Source organism: Manacus candei, unplaced genomic scaffold (genome assembly GCF_025592945.1).
Source record: "Manacus candei isolate 608988 ecotype Guabito, Panama unplaced genomic scaffold, ASM2559294v1 h1tg000089l, whole genome shotgun sequence".
Taxonomy (NCBI): Eukaryota; Metazoa; Chordata; class Aves; order Passeriformes; family Pipridae; genus Manacus; species Manacus candei.
This window is the reverse complement of record NW_026138137.1, coordinates 1,241,523-1,259,326: the sequence shown is the minus strand read 5'-3', so window position 1 is coordinate 1,259,326 and position 17,804 is coordinate 1,241,523. Positions and strand designations below refer to the sequence as shown.

The 17,804-nt window shown below is 38.6% G+C and overlaps 2 protein-coding genes across 8 annotated transcripts in view; both read right to left on the bottom strand.

Moving 5' to 3' along the window:
• NCAPG2 (non-SMC condensin II complex subunit G2) overlaps positions 1-5,438 on the bottom strand; it is a 42,523-nt gene extending 37,085 nt beyond the window's left edge. For 3 of the 4 annotated variants that reach the window (XR_007908638.1, XM_051812858.1, XM_051812860.1), the window contains exons 1-4: positions 5,146-5,359; positions 4,455-4,551; positions 1,194-1,385; positions 99-213 (exon numbers count right to left, since the gene is read on the bottom strand). Coding sequence is in view for 3 of the 4 variants with exons in the window: in XM_051812858.1 (XP_051668818.1) it covers positions 99-213; positions 1,194-1,385; positions 4,455-4,529 (382 nt within the window). In the remaining variant the exon portion in view is untranslated. The other variant, XM_051812859.1, reaches the window with a different exon arrangement.
• A 9,105-nt stretch (positions 5,439-14,543) lies between these two features.
• ESYT2 (extended synaptotagmin 2) overlaps positions 14,544-17,804 on the bottom strand; it is an 80,098-nt gene continuing 76,837 nt past the window's right edge. For all 4 annotated transcript variants that reach the window (XM_051812864.1, XM_051812865.1, XM_051812866.1 and 1 more), the window contains one exon: positions 14,544-17,743. In XM_051812864.1, coding sequence (XP_051668824.1) covers positions 17,698-17,743 — 46 coding nt within the window. In that variant the 3' untranslated portion in view covers positions 14,544-17,697. The remainder of the gene's footprint in view (positions 17,744-17,804) is intronic.

Here is a 17,804-nt window from a genome sequence, read left to right as displayed (position 1 = left end):
ATTGTGTTTCACAGGCCAGCTGGATTTCAGTCAGCTCAAACAAACAGCCCACTACACACATTTGTAAAATGCTGGATTCTGTACAGATAAGTACCCACCATTTAAGATAAAAACACATTCTAGAAGAGCTTTGTAGTTTACATTTTCATCCACTGCAGGTATGGAAGCAGTCACGACAGCTGTCACTCCTTGGATCACTGCTACAGTTTGTTTCTGAAAGAAAGCCATGTTAAGGAAACAATTCTGCAGTTTGTTTTGGACTCAGAAGATAATTTCAACAAGAAATAAACCCTAGCAACAGAGAGCAGAGCTCAATTATTATGCTTCCATTTTGAAGGAGTATACTGGCACCCAAAACCTATCAAATAAGAGGCAAAAGAACAGAGTTTTAGAGTACATTTGCTTCAAAAAGTCTGAAGAGGGCTGTCAGCTCCAGCTAGTAGATAATTGTGACTGTACATGTGTATCCATTCCTCCACTAAAAACCTCATCTGCAACAAACCCACTCAAACACATCCATTTCAGAGCTAAACAAACCTTAACTAGCAGGGTCTTGTGCAACTCAGGAATGTGTAGATCTGCTCACTTTGGATCCAGGTCCATGACTGATTTTCTACAAGCCTCCAGGTCTCCCCAATGGTTTCCCCACTACATTTCTTTTCTTTCTTCAAAATTAAAGTAACCCTTTTCCCTGATATTCTCAAGACTAGATAAGACTACAGCAGATGGAAGTACATGAGAGTCTGAGTCAGAGAAATTCTATATAGGCTCCATTTGTGGAAGGGACATTCAAATCTAGATTTCATAATCTCCATTTGAAGAAATGGTAGAACAAATCAGGTAGTGAATTTCTTATAGTATATGCCAGATACTTAAGGAACATTTGCAATATCAGCATTCATTTACTGAAATAAGACATACAAAAAAGCCCAATTAACTCTACTGAGAAAACTACGTCACATCTTTCATAATTAAAATTACCAGCAGATCTAGTGTTTTATAGTATAGACCAATCATAAGTTCAGCTTAACCCATGCATAAATTAAGTCAGTTGAAAATGGGCAGGGGGGTGATGTTTGGAACTGATCTTATTTGATAAACCTTGCATGTTTCTAGATGCTATGGAAATATTCAATTTTATTTCCCCAAAAATATGAAATACTCATCCTATTTTCATTTTACGAGATTCTTACAATTTCTGGAGTTATCTCGACTTCCATGTGATCATCACTTCTGTCATCTCCAGTCCTCTGCCACGTTTCCACAGGGCTCTCCATCAAGTTCTCTGTCAACAGCTGTGTCAGTCTCTCCCATAGCACTTCCTTTTTTTTTCTTGGCAATTCTTGAAGGAGTTCATTCAAGTCAAAACGATCAACTGTATTTTTCTGTGAATGGTCAGAAGATACCACACAATCCCACATCAGTGAAGTGGCTTTTATTTCATCATCACATTTTCTAAAATTAACAGGTTTTTTTATATTAAGGATTAACTTGCAGTTATAGAGATAAAATATAACTTCTAAAAGTTATATATTTTTTTAAATAGCATAATTTTTAAATTTCTACTACTTGACACTGTATCATGAAGCAAGAGTGCTGCTCTTGAGACAAAAGCCCTTGAGAGCAATGGAGACAATTCCATACCCTTAGCTAAGAAGCTCACAGTGGCACAGAATTCAAGTCTCTGATGCTATCTTTGCTATCTTAAATACAGATTGATGGTGGCTGTTGAAAGAAAATCCTTAGGCAAGGCCTAGAAATGCAACAGTCAGTAGAGCCATAGGAAACAGCACTCCTGATTCAGGAGTGGGATCTGCACATGTCAGTGCTCTGTACACTGCACTGTTCTAAAGCCCCCAGCACATCCCACTCCTGAGCACATCACCCCCACACTCTCCTCTTCAGCTCCGGTGCCATCAAAGAAGGGTGGGCAAGCTGCTAGGAAAGGGAACATGCAGAGAAAAGAGGAGAAGGAAAACTGGGCACAGCCAAGAGGAAGTACAGATGATTTTTGAAATGTAATTTGCAACACTGACATGGAAGGTTTACTGGATCAAAAACACTTCAGAGGAAAGAGGGAGAATGTCTGTGACCTTGAAATAAAAATATTTTTCCTAAAAAACAGGAATCAAAATGAAAAAGTCGAAGGTAAAAAGAAAATTAGAAAATAATGAAAAAAGCAACACTAAGTATTAGAACATTTCCAGAAGGGCATGAGAAGAAAGATCCTGTTACATATTTATAAGAAAATTTCTATCCTATTGTACAGCTGGAAACAAATACAATAAACCAAAGGCCTCACAGGGAGTTCTGCAGCCCTCTCCTTCAAAGAAACCCAAAAGACAGGATATTAAGATTGTACTGTTTTGAATAAAAAGAATGAATTCATAATAACACCAGAGCTTTCGAATCTTTCTTTGGGATGATCTGAGATAGAATTATTCCAAAATTTATAAGGGAAAAGGATCACACTGAACTACAGTCATATCTGTGACTCCTATTTTTCTGTCTAATAATGTGTCTTCTTGAATTGGAACAGGATTTAGTGGAAAAAAACAGCACCTGATAAAGACCTCAGTGAACAGCACCACATTATGATTACATTTTTAAAAGATTACTAAGAAAGAGAAGTGAAAAGCCCACGACAAACCTTGAAGGAAAATTAGCAAACCCCAGGAATTTTACAAGATGCAAATTAAACAAAATATTTAAAAGAAAAATTTAAGAGGAGTAGTGTGTGTATTTAGAAATAGGCATTGAAAGAAGTAGTGGTGCTAAGAACAGAATTTTAAAAAAAGTCTTAAAAGACAAATTCTGAAGCTAATGCATCAAGTAAGTAAAAAAAGCAGGGCAAATGTAATACAAAAACTAAGGAAAGCAGTGAAGTTCTAACCATGCTTTCTGCTTCCTTCTACTTCTAAAGGACAGAATACACACCCACAGCCTTCTCCAGAAAAGCAGTCAAGAATTTCTCAAGGGAGATTCTAAAAGGAGGATCCTCATCCTAACACAAGATACACACACCCTCTATCTAAGGGTTTCAAAAGGAAATTAATAAAAGAACTCAGGTCTCTTGGACACCAAAAAGTAATCTGGATATTCACGTTCCCTTATGCTAGAAAGGCATGAAAACAGTTTTAATCAATATTCTCATTTTAGCTGGTGACAAAGTTTCCAGAGATATTGGCAACAGCTGAAAACTGTTGCAAGAGAACTCTTGTGAATTGGTGATGAAAAATAAAAGGATGAAAAAAAAAAACATTTTCAATCCAAATAGGCCAAGATATGTTAAGATAAATTACTGAATGCAGATGGCAGAAACAACACAACCAAATCAATTGAAAAGGAAACACTGCAAGTACCATATGTTGTCCTAAACAAGTTTCTTGTTGTTAGATTTGGGGGAAAATGGGAAGGAGACTTTAAGCAAAGGCACTCTGGTAATAAAGTTGTCATCTCTAATTACATACATTCATGCAATTGGAATAAATAACAAATTTCTTGGAGAGACTCAATGATGTTTCAGAGATGAATTTTCCAAGTTTATTATACAGAATGTGGTTGTGGGTTTAATACATTTGCTGCATTAGTACATTAGTTCATGCCTCTGTGGACATAGAGGTCAACTGATCCACTTAGTACACTGACACAGATAATATCAGGGAAATACTGATTAGAAAGCTTAAGAAACTAACTTCACAATACCATTTATAAAGGCAAGCAAAAGATGTTTAGAAGAAATCTGGTATATCTTAATACCAGACAGATTGAAGCTTAGTGGAAAACACCACAATGCAATTATCTGTCATTATTATGCCAATATCATATATACAATGTGACAATGAACTTCTAATAGCAGATTTCATGGGACTTCTTTTGTTGTTCCTCCCACTTCTCTCCACACTGCATTTAGAGAGAGCAATCTATCCCTTCTTGGAAGCATTCAGTGATGAAAAGAACTATTAAAGTACAACTAAACATGGACCAAAGAAAAATGGACAGTCAAAACTATTACATGAATGAACACATACTAGTGAAACGTGCCTCTGCTATGTTTGTACATTAACTCATACTCATGACGTACCAATAAACTCTTTCATAGGTTGAAATTTAAAAATACAACACTCCATCAACATCAAATCACTTGGGTTTTTTTTAGTATTTCTACAGTACTAATAATTTCTTTTTTAAAAAACTAAACTGTACATGCAACAACCAAATGTCTGAAAAATTAGTTGGTTTATAAATAGCAACATTTCAGCTTCTACAACTTTTTCAGCCCATGTTCCCTTAAGTGCCATTTGAACTTATTTCCTACAGCAATCATTCCAGCACATCTGCAAGTACCAGATAAGCACTTTCTGTCCCTATGTCACACAATTTCTGCATCAATAACAGCCTTATGATTTCATAAGTGTACCACTGCAGATACAAGTGCACACTGGGTTACTCACAGGATTCTGAGTGTAATGCAGGAAGTCTTCAATTGACTCTTTAGACACAACTTCCAAAAATTCTTCACGTTTCATCGTGGAATTGTTTTTCCTTGCTCTATAAACAAAACATTAGACAAGGTACTGTATCTCAAAATAAGACCATTTTAGTCTCAGTTACAGTTATATATTAGTTATATATACAGCAATTATGTATGTATTATAGTAGTGTTTTCCCTTCCAAAACACTGAATTGGCACCTAGATTCACAACATCACTAGGCTGCAGCGTTTGCAAGCTTTCTTTTTAATTGTTTTTTTACTAAATAAGTCTTGAAGAAGAGCTTTTAATGGATACTTTGATTTTTAAAAAAACAGTGTATTATTCAGCACATAGCCCCTATTTAAGCTGGCCATCGTTCCCGACAACAGCATTTACTGGTATGAAAAGTACTGAGGGGTAGTAAAATATTCTGTTTCCCTCCTGTCAAGTGAAAACTTTGGGAGATGGGCTAGGCCACCTTTTGATACCAAGAGCTTAGTTTGTGCACCTAAGCATTCCCTCCATCCCAGGTGATTCCTGACGTGCTTTCCCCATCCCTGCGCGTTGGGCCACATGACAGAGCGGGGCGGGGGCCACTTCTGGGCCCCGTCCCGAGTCACCCGGGGGCTGCCGCCGGAGAAACAAGCGGGAAGCCGGACGGGCCGCTTACCTCGGGCTCCCTCAGAGCGGCGACACCCTCATGGACCCGCGGGACGGGCTGCCAGCGAGGAACCGCGCGCAGGAGACAGGAGCCCGCGCCGCTCGGCAGCACCGCCGGAGGAGACACCAGCCCCGAGACCGCTGGGACGGGACACCCTTGGACACCCCGGGACACTGGGGGACACCCGTGGACACTTGGGGACACCCCCGCCCCCCTCGCTCCCTCCCTCACCCGCCGCTTTTCGAATCCTCCCGCGCCGGGCGCCGAGTGCGGGCAGAGCTCCCGCCTCGTCTCGCGAGAGTTCGGCCGCCACCTCCTCTCGTCCCTCCCCCGCCCGCTTCCTTCCCGCGCGCGGCCCCGCTGAGGGCGGAGGCTGCGGGACCGGCCCCCGGCACGGGGCGGTGTGCGGAAATCACGGAATCCCGGTCAGTTGGGTGGAAAAAGACCTCTGAGATCTTCGAGTCCAACCTGTGGCCGAACACCACCACGTCAACCAGGTCATAGCACTAAGTGCCACGTCCAGACTTTCCTTAAACACCGCCAGGGACGGTGACTGGGCAGCCCATTCCAATGTCTAATCACCCTTTCTGTGAAGAAATTCCTCCTAATGTCCAACCTAGCCTCCCTTCGCACAGCTTAAGAGTGTGTCCTCTCATCCTGTCGCTGGTTGCCTGGGAGGAGAGCCTGACCCCCACCTGGCTACAACCTCCTGTCAGGGAGATGCAGAGAGGGATAAGGTCTCCCCTGAGACTCCTCCAGGATAAACACCCCCAGCTCCCTCAGCCGCTCCTCACAGCTCACTGTGCCCTTTCTGTAGAGACCCCAAAGGTCTCTATGCCCTCAAACTGGGGTAAGACACGCTCAGTTAAATACAAGTTCAGGCTTAAGAAACGGTATGGCTTGTACGGATTGCTGGTAATGTGGAATTTCTGGTAATGTGGACGTACTGCTCTTATGGAAACATCACCATTACACTGATGGCTTTTTTTTACTAATGTTTTTGTTGGTAGTGCTGGCAGCAAAGCCTTTACTCACAGCCCTGGTGAACAGCACGTGTATTTCACACTCTTCGGCCAAAGCGATCAAGAGTTAAACAGGCTACTCACCAGAATTTATCAGAGACTGTGTAGTCCAGATTATATTTACACTTTGACAACACAGGATTTTTATTTTTTTTTAATATACCAGCAAATGCTTCTTTCTGTTTCTTCTCAAACTTAATTTGCAGTGTTTGGAAATAGTTGGACTCAGATCCTCGAATTCTCTAATACTCCCCAGTCCATTTGTTTGAGCTTTTCTGCAAACCAAAACCAGCCAATGTGTCTTGTTAAGGGCTTAATTTGTATCTTTCCATTTTGCATTTGCAGTAGCATAATATTTCTCAGTGTTGTTGGCTGTTCAGAAGAGAGAGGTGCGTGACTGAGTCATTTACTTTCAGTCTGTGGAAGCAGTACAGCATGTGCTGCCTCACTCTGCAGACAAACAGAAAACTGACTATAATTTCCATACAAGTTCTCACAGCTGGTTGGACTTTTCAGGATTTTAATTTATAAAAATATGGTGTATTTCAGATTTTATTTAATAGCATATGTAAAAATTCACTCCTTTTTGAAGTAGTATTTATGTCTTCTGCTAATATTTTAATTTTTAATGTGGAGTCTTCTTTAATCATCCTACCTTTCACAATATTGGTTTATATTCAAAATTAAGACTTGTCTCACTTTCTGCTGTCTATATTTGACCTACAGACTTTTCCTGATTTACGTTTTAAAATTCTCGAGTAAACTATTTTCTTGGGTTTTATACAGTTTGAAGACTACAGGAGGAAAAATAGTTTATTATGGGTTTATCCTATATAAATAATGCTATTCTGTATTGCTTTAAAAATGTACATAACAGGACTAAAGTTATTGAAAACAAAACTAAAAACTGTTTCAAATCCTGAGTCATCAACTGAGTCCATGTGCAACTTCTGAAATAACTGGGTTTTGAAACAATGTGCCCCAAAGAAAGTACTGTTGGCACGGCAGGAGAATGGGTTCCATTCCTTCCAATTTGTGATTGAGATGGTCACGTGCTCAAGGCAGGGACAATGTGGGAGAAGGACTTGGCAGCCAAAACCTCATCTTCTTGGGCAACATCACTGGGCACCGGCAGCTCGGTGCCACTCCATGTCTCCACCTGAAGCCCAGCACACACACACACCTCCTCAGCCCACATTTCCATACAGGCAAAGGCCTGTCTCCTTTGTAGTGAGAAAAAGGGAATCCAGCAAGAGACTGATCCCTGGACAATCCCCTGAAATAGCACCTGTCCTCCAGCCCTAATCCCCACACTGTGACAGCTGGCAGGCACTGACTTCCAGGAGCAGACTTCCAAAAGAAGGTAGCACTTTGCTGCAGGAAAGAAGGATGTTTCAGATCCTATGGACCTGACTTTATTTCTGAAGTTAGGTGTTCAGCTAAGTGCAAGGAGCCTGTGAAACAGTTTCCTTGAAAAAAGTTGCATAAGCAATCAACACACCTGTAGAATAGTAAAAGCAAATTAAAAAGTATAAAAAAAAAGACAATTATACATTGTGCTAATGTCTGCCTATATTAAAAAATTTCTGCATATATTAAAAATCTTTGCCATTTTACATTCAAACTGATGGGTTTATTTATCATGACTCACATAGACTGAATATTTCATTAATACCTTGATTAGTCTTTTAATTAGAGCTACATTAGTCACCTGGTTACTGTTTATTTAGTCAGGCACATATCCATTTAGCAAACGAACTAAAACATATTTTAGCTTTTAATTTCTGTTGCATGGCAACCACAGAATGATTTTTTTCGTAGTATTGAAACTAGAAGTTGACACAGATAACAACAGGCTGAATAACACCAAATGATTCATTTTAAAGGACCACACGGAGAAACCAGAGAGGCAGAATAACATTTTACAGGTTTTTTCAAGAATTATGCATGAACTGCAAGCTGGTAATGAACCTACAACTCTATTTTCAGTTTCTCTAATGTTCTCCCTTTCAATAGTACTAAATTACATGCCTTTCTTTGACATATCTGTTCATCTGTTCAAAATAATCTATACCCTGTGATAATAATCTCATATTTATTATCATTTCCCTGTCAAGTCAAGTTAAGGCAAAAATGAAAAATGGGCCTTTCACACATGGTTGCTGAGCAACAGCAAATAAAGATTTGCTTTTGTGCTGCCGCTTCCTGAACTGGTCTTTATTCTTGTTGGTGGCCTGTATGGGAGATCTCAATTACAAATGGCTCACACCACAATACTGTTGTTTGGGCTAGAGCAAGTATTCCATTTCAACCTACAGGAGTCAATATGATAAATAAAAAATAAACAAGTAATTCCCTGAACGTCAGATTCTTTCTTGACACTTATTTTTTTTTTTTATATTTACAATGTTATTTTCTAGATAATAGTTTCTGATGAGATTATTGTACACATTATCTACTACCATGTTAGAATTGTAACTCCTAGGTTTATTTCTTTGAATATGTAATAAAATTTGTTATAGTTAATGAAGTATGAACAAAATCTGCTCATCCTCTGAGGCAGGCTGTTAATAATTTACATGCATGCATTTCCCTTGATTTTTTTTTTGATCTTCACATACTTTGATAAATAATCCGAACAGCATGGGAGAGGGATGAAGTTTCACACTATTCCACTTCTCCTGATCTCCCCTTGCCTGAAGGTAATCCTGCCAATCATGCCATCCTTTATTCAGAGGCAACTGTCACTTCTCGGTGCTGGTGTGATTAGACCGTGAAACGGCTTATTTCCCTTAAATTATTAATATTAACACGAATCAATTTTAGAGTTTAAGAGATTAAGCAGAAAAAAAATTCGCTACATAAGAAAAAGGAAATTATCCTTGTTAACTCCCACAAAAATAAGGAAATGAAATGCGCAGAGGGAATGCAAAAGCTGTTCGGGAGAGCCACTCCCTGGAGTGGCTGCGGATGGTACCGAAGTCCTGAACTGCCGCCCCGTGGGAGCTGCCCGGTACTGCCGGGGGTCTGCAGGGATCCCCAGGGCAATTTAAGCTGAGAAAACAGTGCAGCTCTTTTTTTGTTGTTGTTGTTTTTCCACTTTGTTATTATGCTTTATGATCAAATACTTATTTGTTATATCACGAAGTCGGTCTCAGGGCTGGAGCACCTCTGGCATGGAGACGGGCTGAGAGGGTTGGGGGTGTTCAGTGCCTAAAAGGGGCTACAGGAGAGCTACAGAGAGACTTTGCACAAGGCCATGAAGTGACAGGGCAAGAGGGAATGGCTTTAAACTGAAAGAAGGCAGGTTTAGATTAAATATTAGGAAGAAATTTTTTATGATGAGTGTGATGAGGCAGAGGCACAGATTGCCCAGAGAAGTTGTGGATGCCCCATCCCTGGAAGTGTTCAAGGCCAGCTTGGATGGGCCTTTGAGCAACCTGATCTAGTAGAAGGTGTCCTTGCACATGGCAGGGCGGAAGGAACGAGATGATCTTGAGGGTCCCTTCCAAGCCAAACAATTCTATGATACTGTGATTATTATTTGCTGTGTTATTATGTTCTTACTGTTATCACTCGTTCCTTAGAGACAGTGTTACAAATCAGAGTAATTTTCTCTGCTCACTATTACTACCATGAAAACTAAAAGATTTCTGAAATGTTATAAAATGCCCACAAAAAGAAATTACAATAAAATTATTTGCATAGATGAATCCGTCCCACTGTAAATAAAAGGAGTATAATTTTTCATGATAACTACAGCAAACATTTTCTAAAGTCATGTCACCTTTCAGAATATTTTGTATCACTGAGTAAATTTATAATACTAGTTTGTCAGTTAATTTGTTTCAGATATAAAACACTCCAGTTATAAATGCCATGTCTCTACTACTTTAACCCTATTAAATGTTACATTCTGATAGCGATTTACAGCTCTTTTAAGTGTTCTGTCTCCTTGCAGCTTTTATTCTATTTTAGTCTTTAGGAGAAGAATTGTTTCTAAACTACAAAAATGCTGTTATTGTTACTTTTGCAAGTGCTCTTAGAGGTTTCATTGTGATAGATGTGCATCATCTAGATATGACACCATCTCTGTTCCATCTGTCTAGTATGAAACATGAAAATACTGTACAAGTATCAGAATGGACATGATTTGCTCATCCATTAGTTTATACATATATATATGTTTATGTACGTGTGTCCTAGGTTACACAAAGATTCTGGTATCCACCTTTTCTCCCCAAATATGCCTACTAATTTAGACTGTGGCACTATTATCCTAGGAGGAGAATGTATCAGACTGGAATGCTGATGACTCACCTTGCTTTTCTTCCAGGCTGCATGTCCTGCTTCCTTCATGCAAAATGAACAGTAGTGTGGGACTTGCTCAGTGCAGTATCAGGCTGGGGGGATATTTGAAGTCAGGCACTTGTGAGTGCTTACAGATTTATAGTTTAGACATAACTGTCATTTATTCCTGTTCTGGGCATCAAATAGTTTTCCTATCACGAGACCTGTGTTTTGGCAAATATTTTCTGATCATGTCCTTAAACAAGGGAAAATTGATTTGTAAGTTACTTTTTCTAGTAGAATTTGATCTGTGTCCCCTTAGCCCCATGTTTATTGTTCTGTTCCATGATGGCTTTCATTGTTATATATCCTGAGTTTCTATCTGCATGCTTGAATCAACAGCAAATACTTCAAGCATAGTGATGTTTCAAATGTGCTGTCAAGGCCTTTTCCTGTGTCTCGAACTGTAATTTCACTTCTGCCTGCCTCTGATTAATTTCAGCTTTTTGCACCTAATCTTATCAAAGTTCTGTCAGCAACTCGAGGGAGTTCTAAAATCAAATCTAATTTGATACCTAAGGCACGAAACAGCTGTGGCGAATTGCTGACAGTGCCATGCTACGTTTCTGGTGAACTTAGAACTTTAATCTTCCAGAACTTTCATGTTTCCTCATATCATGGACCAGTTTTTTAATCTCCCCTTGCCTCATGACTAAATACTTTTACAAAACCGTTTTGGCAAATTGAATGCCCCATTATGAAACTCAATTCTTTTGGCATCACCAGCCCCTCAGAGCAAAGGGGGAGAGTGGAGCACAGTGAGGACCATGCCTGTTGTTCACTGCTTTTAAACCAGGATGACTTGAGGCTCCACTCCCAAAGATGCCTCAAATCCAGACCACCTCCTGATTGTACAAGAAACTAAATGCACAGGCAGCAGAAAAGGATTTTGAGAATAGGGTCTGCACTACCATCTAGTGGAATATAACAGTGCCTTCAGAAATAAAATAGTGGGCAGTAATGACCATAAGTCCAAAAACTTTAAAGTCTCATTGTGAAAGACAAGAAAAACAAAATTAATATTCTTTATAAAAAAATTAGAAATCACGCATTTTTACATCTCCAATAATCTGAACTTGAAAAGGCATATTAAATAAAAAAATATGACCTAGAACAAAATTGCCTAAAACTTCAAGATTGACACCTCTTTTCAGAAAGCTCATCTTAGTATTTTAAATTTTCAATTCCAAATTATTTTACATGCAAATTAATTAATGATTTACCAAATAAAACAAAGAATCAGCATTGCTATCAATACTACTCCCAAGTCATGACCATTAACCCTTTTTTACCTTTCATTTCATTATCACCACCTGTATGAATGACAGATCTAGAGATGATCCAAATTCTTTGTTTGGATGCTGCTGTCAATTCATCAAATGTATCCATTGCAATACAGCAACTCCAACTAAACTCACAGCCAGCAATGACAAACACACAAAATATGCCAGGGATTTCAGCCTATCAGCTGAAGCGTTTCTCCCATGCTAAAGTTTGCATGGAACTGTGTTGCAGAATATTCTTTGTTAAATTATTAATCATTGTGAAATGCTTGGTAAGCTCCAGTTGTCAGTCTCTGGGAGTTTGTAGAATAACACACTAGCTTGCAAATTCAACTGAAGAATAAAAAAACTTATTTGAAATTCCATGCTGGGAACAACATCCATGAAATGTGTGCACCATTTTTTGCTTTAGGAATCTCATCCTAATTATCCAGTAAAATGAATGGTCTTTCATTCAGTACCTACAGACAATTATCACTTTGCTACCATTATCTACATTACAACTCAACTTCTATGCATAGATTATTGTATTTTTAATTCCTATTAAATTTTAGGATCCTGACTTAAAGCTTTCAGCTTCCAGCTGTGTGTCTGGTTTTTTCTGCCCAGCCAGAGTTGCCACATGCCCATCCCTGAGAGCTTGGGCTCAGGAAGCAAAATACCCAGGAAGACCTACTGCACAGGCCCAGGAGTGCACAGAGCTCCAGGACAGCTACTGAGCTTACCTTAATGTCTAAAAAAACCACACTTGAGAGTCACGGAACAATTCAGGTTGGAAAAGACCTCAGCAGGTCATCTAGTGCCACCTCCTGCAGACAGGAGCTACTTTGCTTAGATAATTCATAAATAAAATTGATCAGCAATTAGATTCTTACCACACAGTGATGAGTGAAATCACAGCCAGGTGCTGGGACACCCCAACTTTGTGCTGTACATCCTTTCCTGGGTGGAGGCTGAGGTGCTCTGTGCCCAGCTCGGAGTGGAGCTGGGTTACCAAGTTCTTGCAGGAATGGACCACGCTGGCTCCAGGCCACACACCTGGAATCAGCCACAAATCAGCCTTATCACAGCCTGGGAGTGGAAGGTTGGAATCTTGCCTGGCTTTGTTTTTCCTTGGACCTGTTTCTAGATGGATCTTAAAGGGAAGAATGATCTCTATTAGGCCTTAATTCCTTTGCCATAAAGTTTACGAATACTGAGAATTCAAAGATTAACAAAAGTGAAAGACAGGTTGTCCTCACTTTGGTGGTGTGTGAGGAAACAGAGATGCAGGAGCCTGCTCAAATTGGATTCCAGTGTAGATGACTGGCAAGCAATATTCCCTGCAGACGGTGAGAACGGAGAGCATCACCTCTATCACATGAATACAGATTAGAGAACTTGCCTCCCAGAGCTGCCATCTACTCTGGCAGCTAAATTCACTGCATAACACTGAAAGAAATACAAGTGGATTTTTGCATTTTTCATAAAATATATTTCAGAAGGTGGCTGAGAATATTGTTGAGAGCCTGACTGCCTTAGAAATCAGTAGGAGAGCATACAACAGACACTTTCAGATAAAAACATCATTTGGCATTAAATAGCCTGACCCCTTCAGCAACCAGCTACAACCACAAATAAGTCTAGGACCATCTGACGCCTTGGTTCTTTCTACCAAATGTCAAAGGTACCATCCAACATTCAGAGTTTGTTTGGGGGAGAATATAAGTAATTAAATTGATTCAGATCAATAATTCATAGGAAACTAATTTTGTATTCAGCTTTTAGCTGAGAAAATACCAAAAATGGCCATGTTGGTAACTGAATTGGCAAACGCTGCTCCTAGAAGAAGCCTGGATAAACTAAAAACCCTAATGAGTCTAAAAGGTATAGCAAACATTAAGAAAAAACTAGGCGTGGGTGAGACCATCAAATTAATATCAAAGTCATCTGGGAGAGTGTTTTGCACAGTTATTTCTGCTCTCTAACAAGTTCTTGTGAATAAACAGGCAGTGCTGACCCAGGTACCCCCTGTCTTGCAGGACTGAATGGAAGGTTTGACTTTGACCCAAGTCAGGAAAATGCTGGCACCTGATCAGCACTGGCACTGCCAGGAATTGTGCCATCCAGAAACATCTGGCTGTGAGGGAGTTATGGAGATAGGCTTTTATTTGGCTTTAGCTGCCTTCCTATTGATTACTAGAAACCCTTTATTCTGCTAAAAAAAGGGACTTATCTCCCCTAGGAAAAAAGCCCAAATACACCAAAACTGAACACAATTTTGTAGTTGGTATCAATAAAGATTATCTAGTGGGGTCCCTTCTAAATGTGAGAGTGACTGGGTGATGAACTTCTGCAGGTAGAAATCTACTCACTCTAAATCTAGGGCAATTACATACAGTTCTAGAACATAATTAATGACTATTGATTAGTAAGTGCTAGAATCATGACAATTTATTCAATCAATCCATTTAGAAGAAAAAAAAATTAGACCCTGAAGTTGAACAAAGGGCCAACTAATTCTTATGTGTGAATCTATTCCAGAACAAGAAGCACAGAATTCCCCATAAAGTATCCTGCACTTTTCACTCCGTTTTCTCTCATGTAAGACCCAAAAATCTGCCTACAGACCTTACAGCAAGGCTCTCCAGGTTAGAGGAGTCAGCATACGTAACTATTTTAAAAATTCACCTCATCCTATTACCAATTAGGACAGGGATATGCAAAAGAGAGGAAAAGGGAGTGTGTGTGTAGAGGGAAGCAACACACCGACTTCCATATGAACCATTTATTGAATAAATACATGCATCATAATGTAGAATTACATGAGCAAAAAAGGCAATCTGTACAAAATGGATTACCCTTTGTTCTCATTTCAACTCTCACCATTTGCTGCAGCTCTGATAAAGGATTCAAGACAGAAAATTAAAACTTGTTTAGTCCAACTCCAAGTGATATGCATGCTGATTTGAGTCCGGGTTACACCACTGCTAGAGTTCAGAAAGCTGGTTTTCCTGACAGTGAAGCAGAGTAATTCTAAAAACAGTTTCAATAGTAGAGAACATGTGTTGGTATATACAGGTAACAAAGCTTATTTTTAACCATTTCTTAAACATCTTCATATGTTCATATTTTAAGGCACAGGATAAACAAGAACTACATGAAAAGCTATCAGTTGATATTGAATAAATGACTTGAGAATGAGATGCAATTTTTGCCGAGAGGCAAAATTGTCCTTCCTACTTCCATATAAACAGAACAATCGGAATTTGGTGAGTTTAATACAGAAGATCCATCTACTATCAAACGAATCAATCTCATCTAGGCAGTCATAGGCTGATCCAAATTCACTCAGGAGAACGTTTCTACAGAGTCTGGCATCCAGCACTGATTACAAACAACAGAAATTATTGTTGCTGAACTGCAATGACAATTCAGTCTCTTCATTTCAGATTCCTGAATGGAAAGTGGGCTCTCTATGAACCTATCCCTAGTTTTAGGTAGTGAGCTATTTTGGAAAGTCCTGTCAAACCTATTTTGAAAACTTAATTCAGTTACTCACTTTGTGCTATCATCTCACATTTACCCAAACATGGCATTATTTTCCATCTTGAAACTTTAAAAGACAGAATGTCCACTTTTTTATTGTTGAAGTGCAGAGTTTTCTGTCCCCATACTTTACTTAAGACTTGAAACACCAAATTAATTTAACAGCCTAGTTGTTGGCTACAGATCAAACTCTGTGGAGTGATGGCCAGGATGCACAGCAAAAGTCCTTCCACCTTGGACTGAACCAAGGCAAAAGACAATTATGCTAAGCTGCTGCTCTTAGACCTCCTTTATTTAGAACAGCTTTCAGGTTCTGCATTTTCATGGCATTAAAAACATTCTCTGTCTTTCCATTCTTAACAGTTTTTTAATGGAGAACTAGCAAAGAAAATATGCATTTCATAATATATTTTATATGAATAGGTGAGTGAATACATTGAGATACTCATACATTCCAATATAGAGTGAAGCCTTCAAATGGAAATGTTTTCTTACAAGGAATCTCTCCCTATTGCCCAGTCCAGTAACAGCACTAACAGTACAATTTACAGTGCAAGATTTTTTGATAAAATTGTCTTGTATAAAGCGTGGCAATGAGAAGGCCATCACTGTATAGAGGTGTATGGGTGTGTGTCACACACATCCGTGACAAATGTTCATGTTAAACTGAATTCAGACATATACTGAAATTCTTAGACTTGAAAAAACTAAAAAGCTACATCTATGGTAGGCACTTTGGTACATCTAGTAATGTAGGCATATTCTACACCTAGAGTTAAGGTTCTGTCAGTAGTCTTACGATAAAGCTAATTTCAGGAGTTCATTATTCTGCTTTAAAATTCTTTCTTGGCTGAGAGATCATCCTAGAATCTTAGCTAAATAATATACTTTGTCTAATTGCATACTTATCCAAGGATGAGGGCCTTGGCTCTAAAAGAGCCAAATTGTTCTCTTGGATTCTTAATGTACATTTTTCTAACAGTCAAGAAAACTTACCAAAAAAAGAAAAATCAGTTCTGAATACAAAAAAAATTCCCCATAATGCATAAAATTAGAGTTATGAGCTCAGCTGTTTGGGCTGATACTCCCCCTTCAGCTCCCAGCTCCCTGCTTGGATCAGTTTGTGCTAAAGGTGTCACTGCTGCAGCCTGGCCCAGCCCATGGCAGTGCTCCAGGAGAGCGCCAGGATTTCTCAGGAAACCCGTGTGGAACACTCAAGTGCATTTTGTTCATGCACCAAACACAATGAGGAGCAATGAAGCAACTGCAAAAGTGAGTTTCATCTCAGTTTCCCATTTTCTTGCCTCTTGGTGTTCACTTGAGTATTACAGAAGGTATCACATAACATACTATTTTAGCATAGTATTGTATAAGAAAAGGAACATATGTCTTGTACATATGCCTACTGTAGGAACTGACATTGCAAGCTGATTTGTCTACCTTATAAATCAGTGAAACATTGGTAAGGACAGCTCAAAGTGGTTAAAGATTTTCTTTATAATACAGAAAAATCCATGTCCTCAAACCTTCAGAAGGTCACATGTCTAGTACTCTAGAGTACAGGAATAAATAACAAAATCCAAGTGAACCTGTATAATAAAACCGTACTCTTTGTTATGTTTACTCCACTAAATGAAAACTCAGATTTAGAAACTGTGATTCGTGGACCTCATCCTCTATTTATACAGTATTTATAGAATTCTCATTTTTATTTATAATATTCTATAGCATGATTTTTCAATAATACATTTATATATAAATATTAAAATGTTTATGTTTTGTACATTTTAAGCCAGCCACACCGGGCCAGAAACACAATAAAGTAAAAATGTTTTTCTGCAGTTTGTTTTTGCAGAGTATCACAAAATGATTAAGACCATTGTGCTGCAAAGACAAAAGAGATTCATCTGAAGAAATTAACATGCATTTAGAAGAAAATAACTATATCCTTTATCTGATTTTCTTCTGAATTCAAGCCAGCATGAAAGAATTATAAAAAAATAGTATATATTTACATGGTACAGTATACCTTGGTGAGATATAAAACAAGGCAGGAAAACAGCAGAACATATTCTTTTCACTTTCTAATAGGTACAGCCATCAAAAAGGTCAATTTAAACACAAAAGGTTACTTTACTGTACTATTGCACATTACAGTAACTCACAGAACTGTTTAGCAAAATAAAATACAAAGTTTAATGATGAGAAAGGCTATGTCTACATAAAATGACCAAGTGTTATAAAATTATTGGGGATGTGTCTAAGAACTAAATCAGTAAAACTATAAAAATAATATTGATACATCTGTGAAATCAATGCATTAAAAATGTATAAAGGTTGGCAAAATTATGCTTGAGGAATTCCTGGTATCCATGGGCCTAACTTGCACCGTGTGGCCTTGTACCATCTTCTGTTAAATCATACCTGAAAATGGAAAAAAAAAAAGAAAAAGAATTTTTTTTTTTAAATTTACCTTGTGTTATTA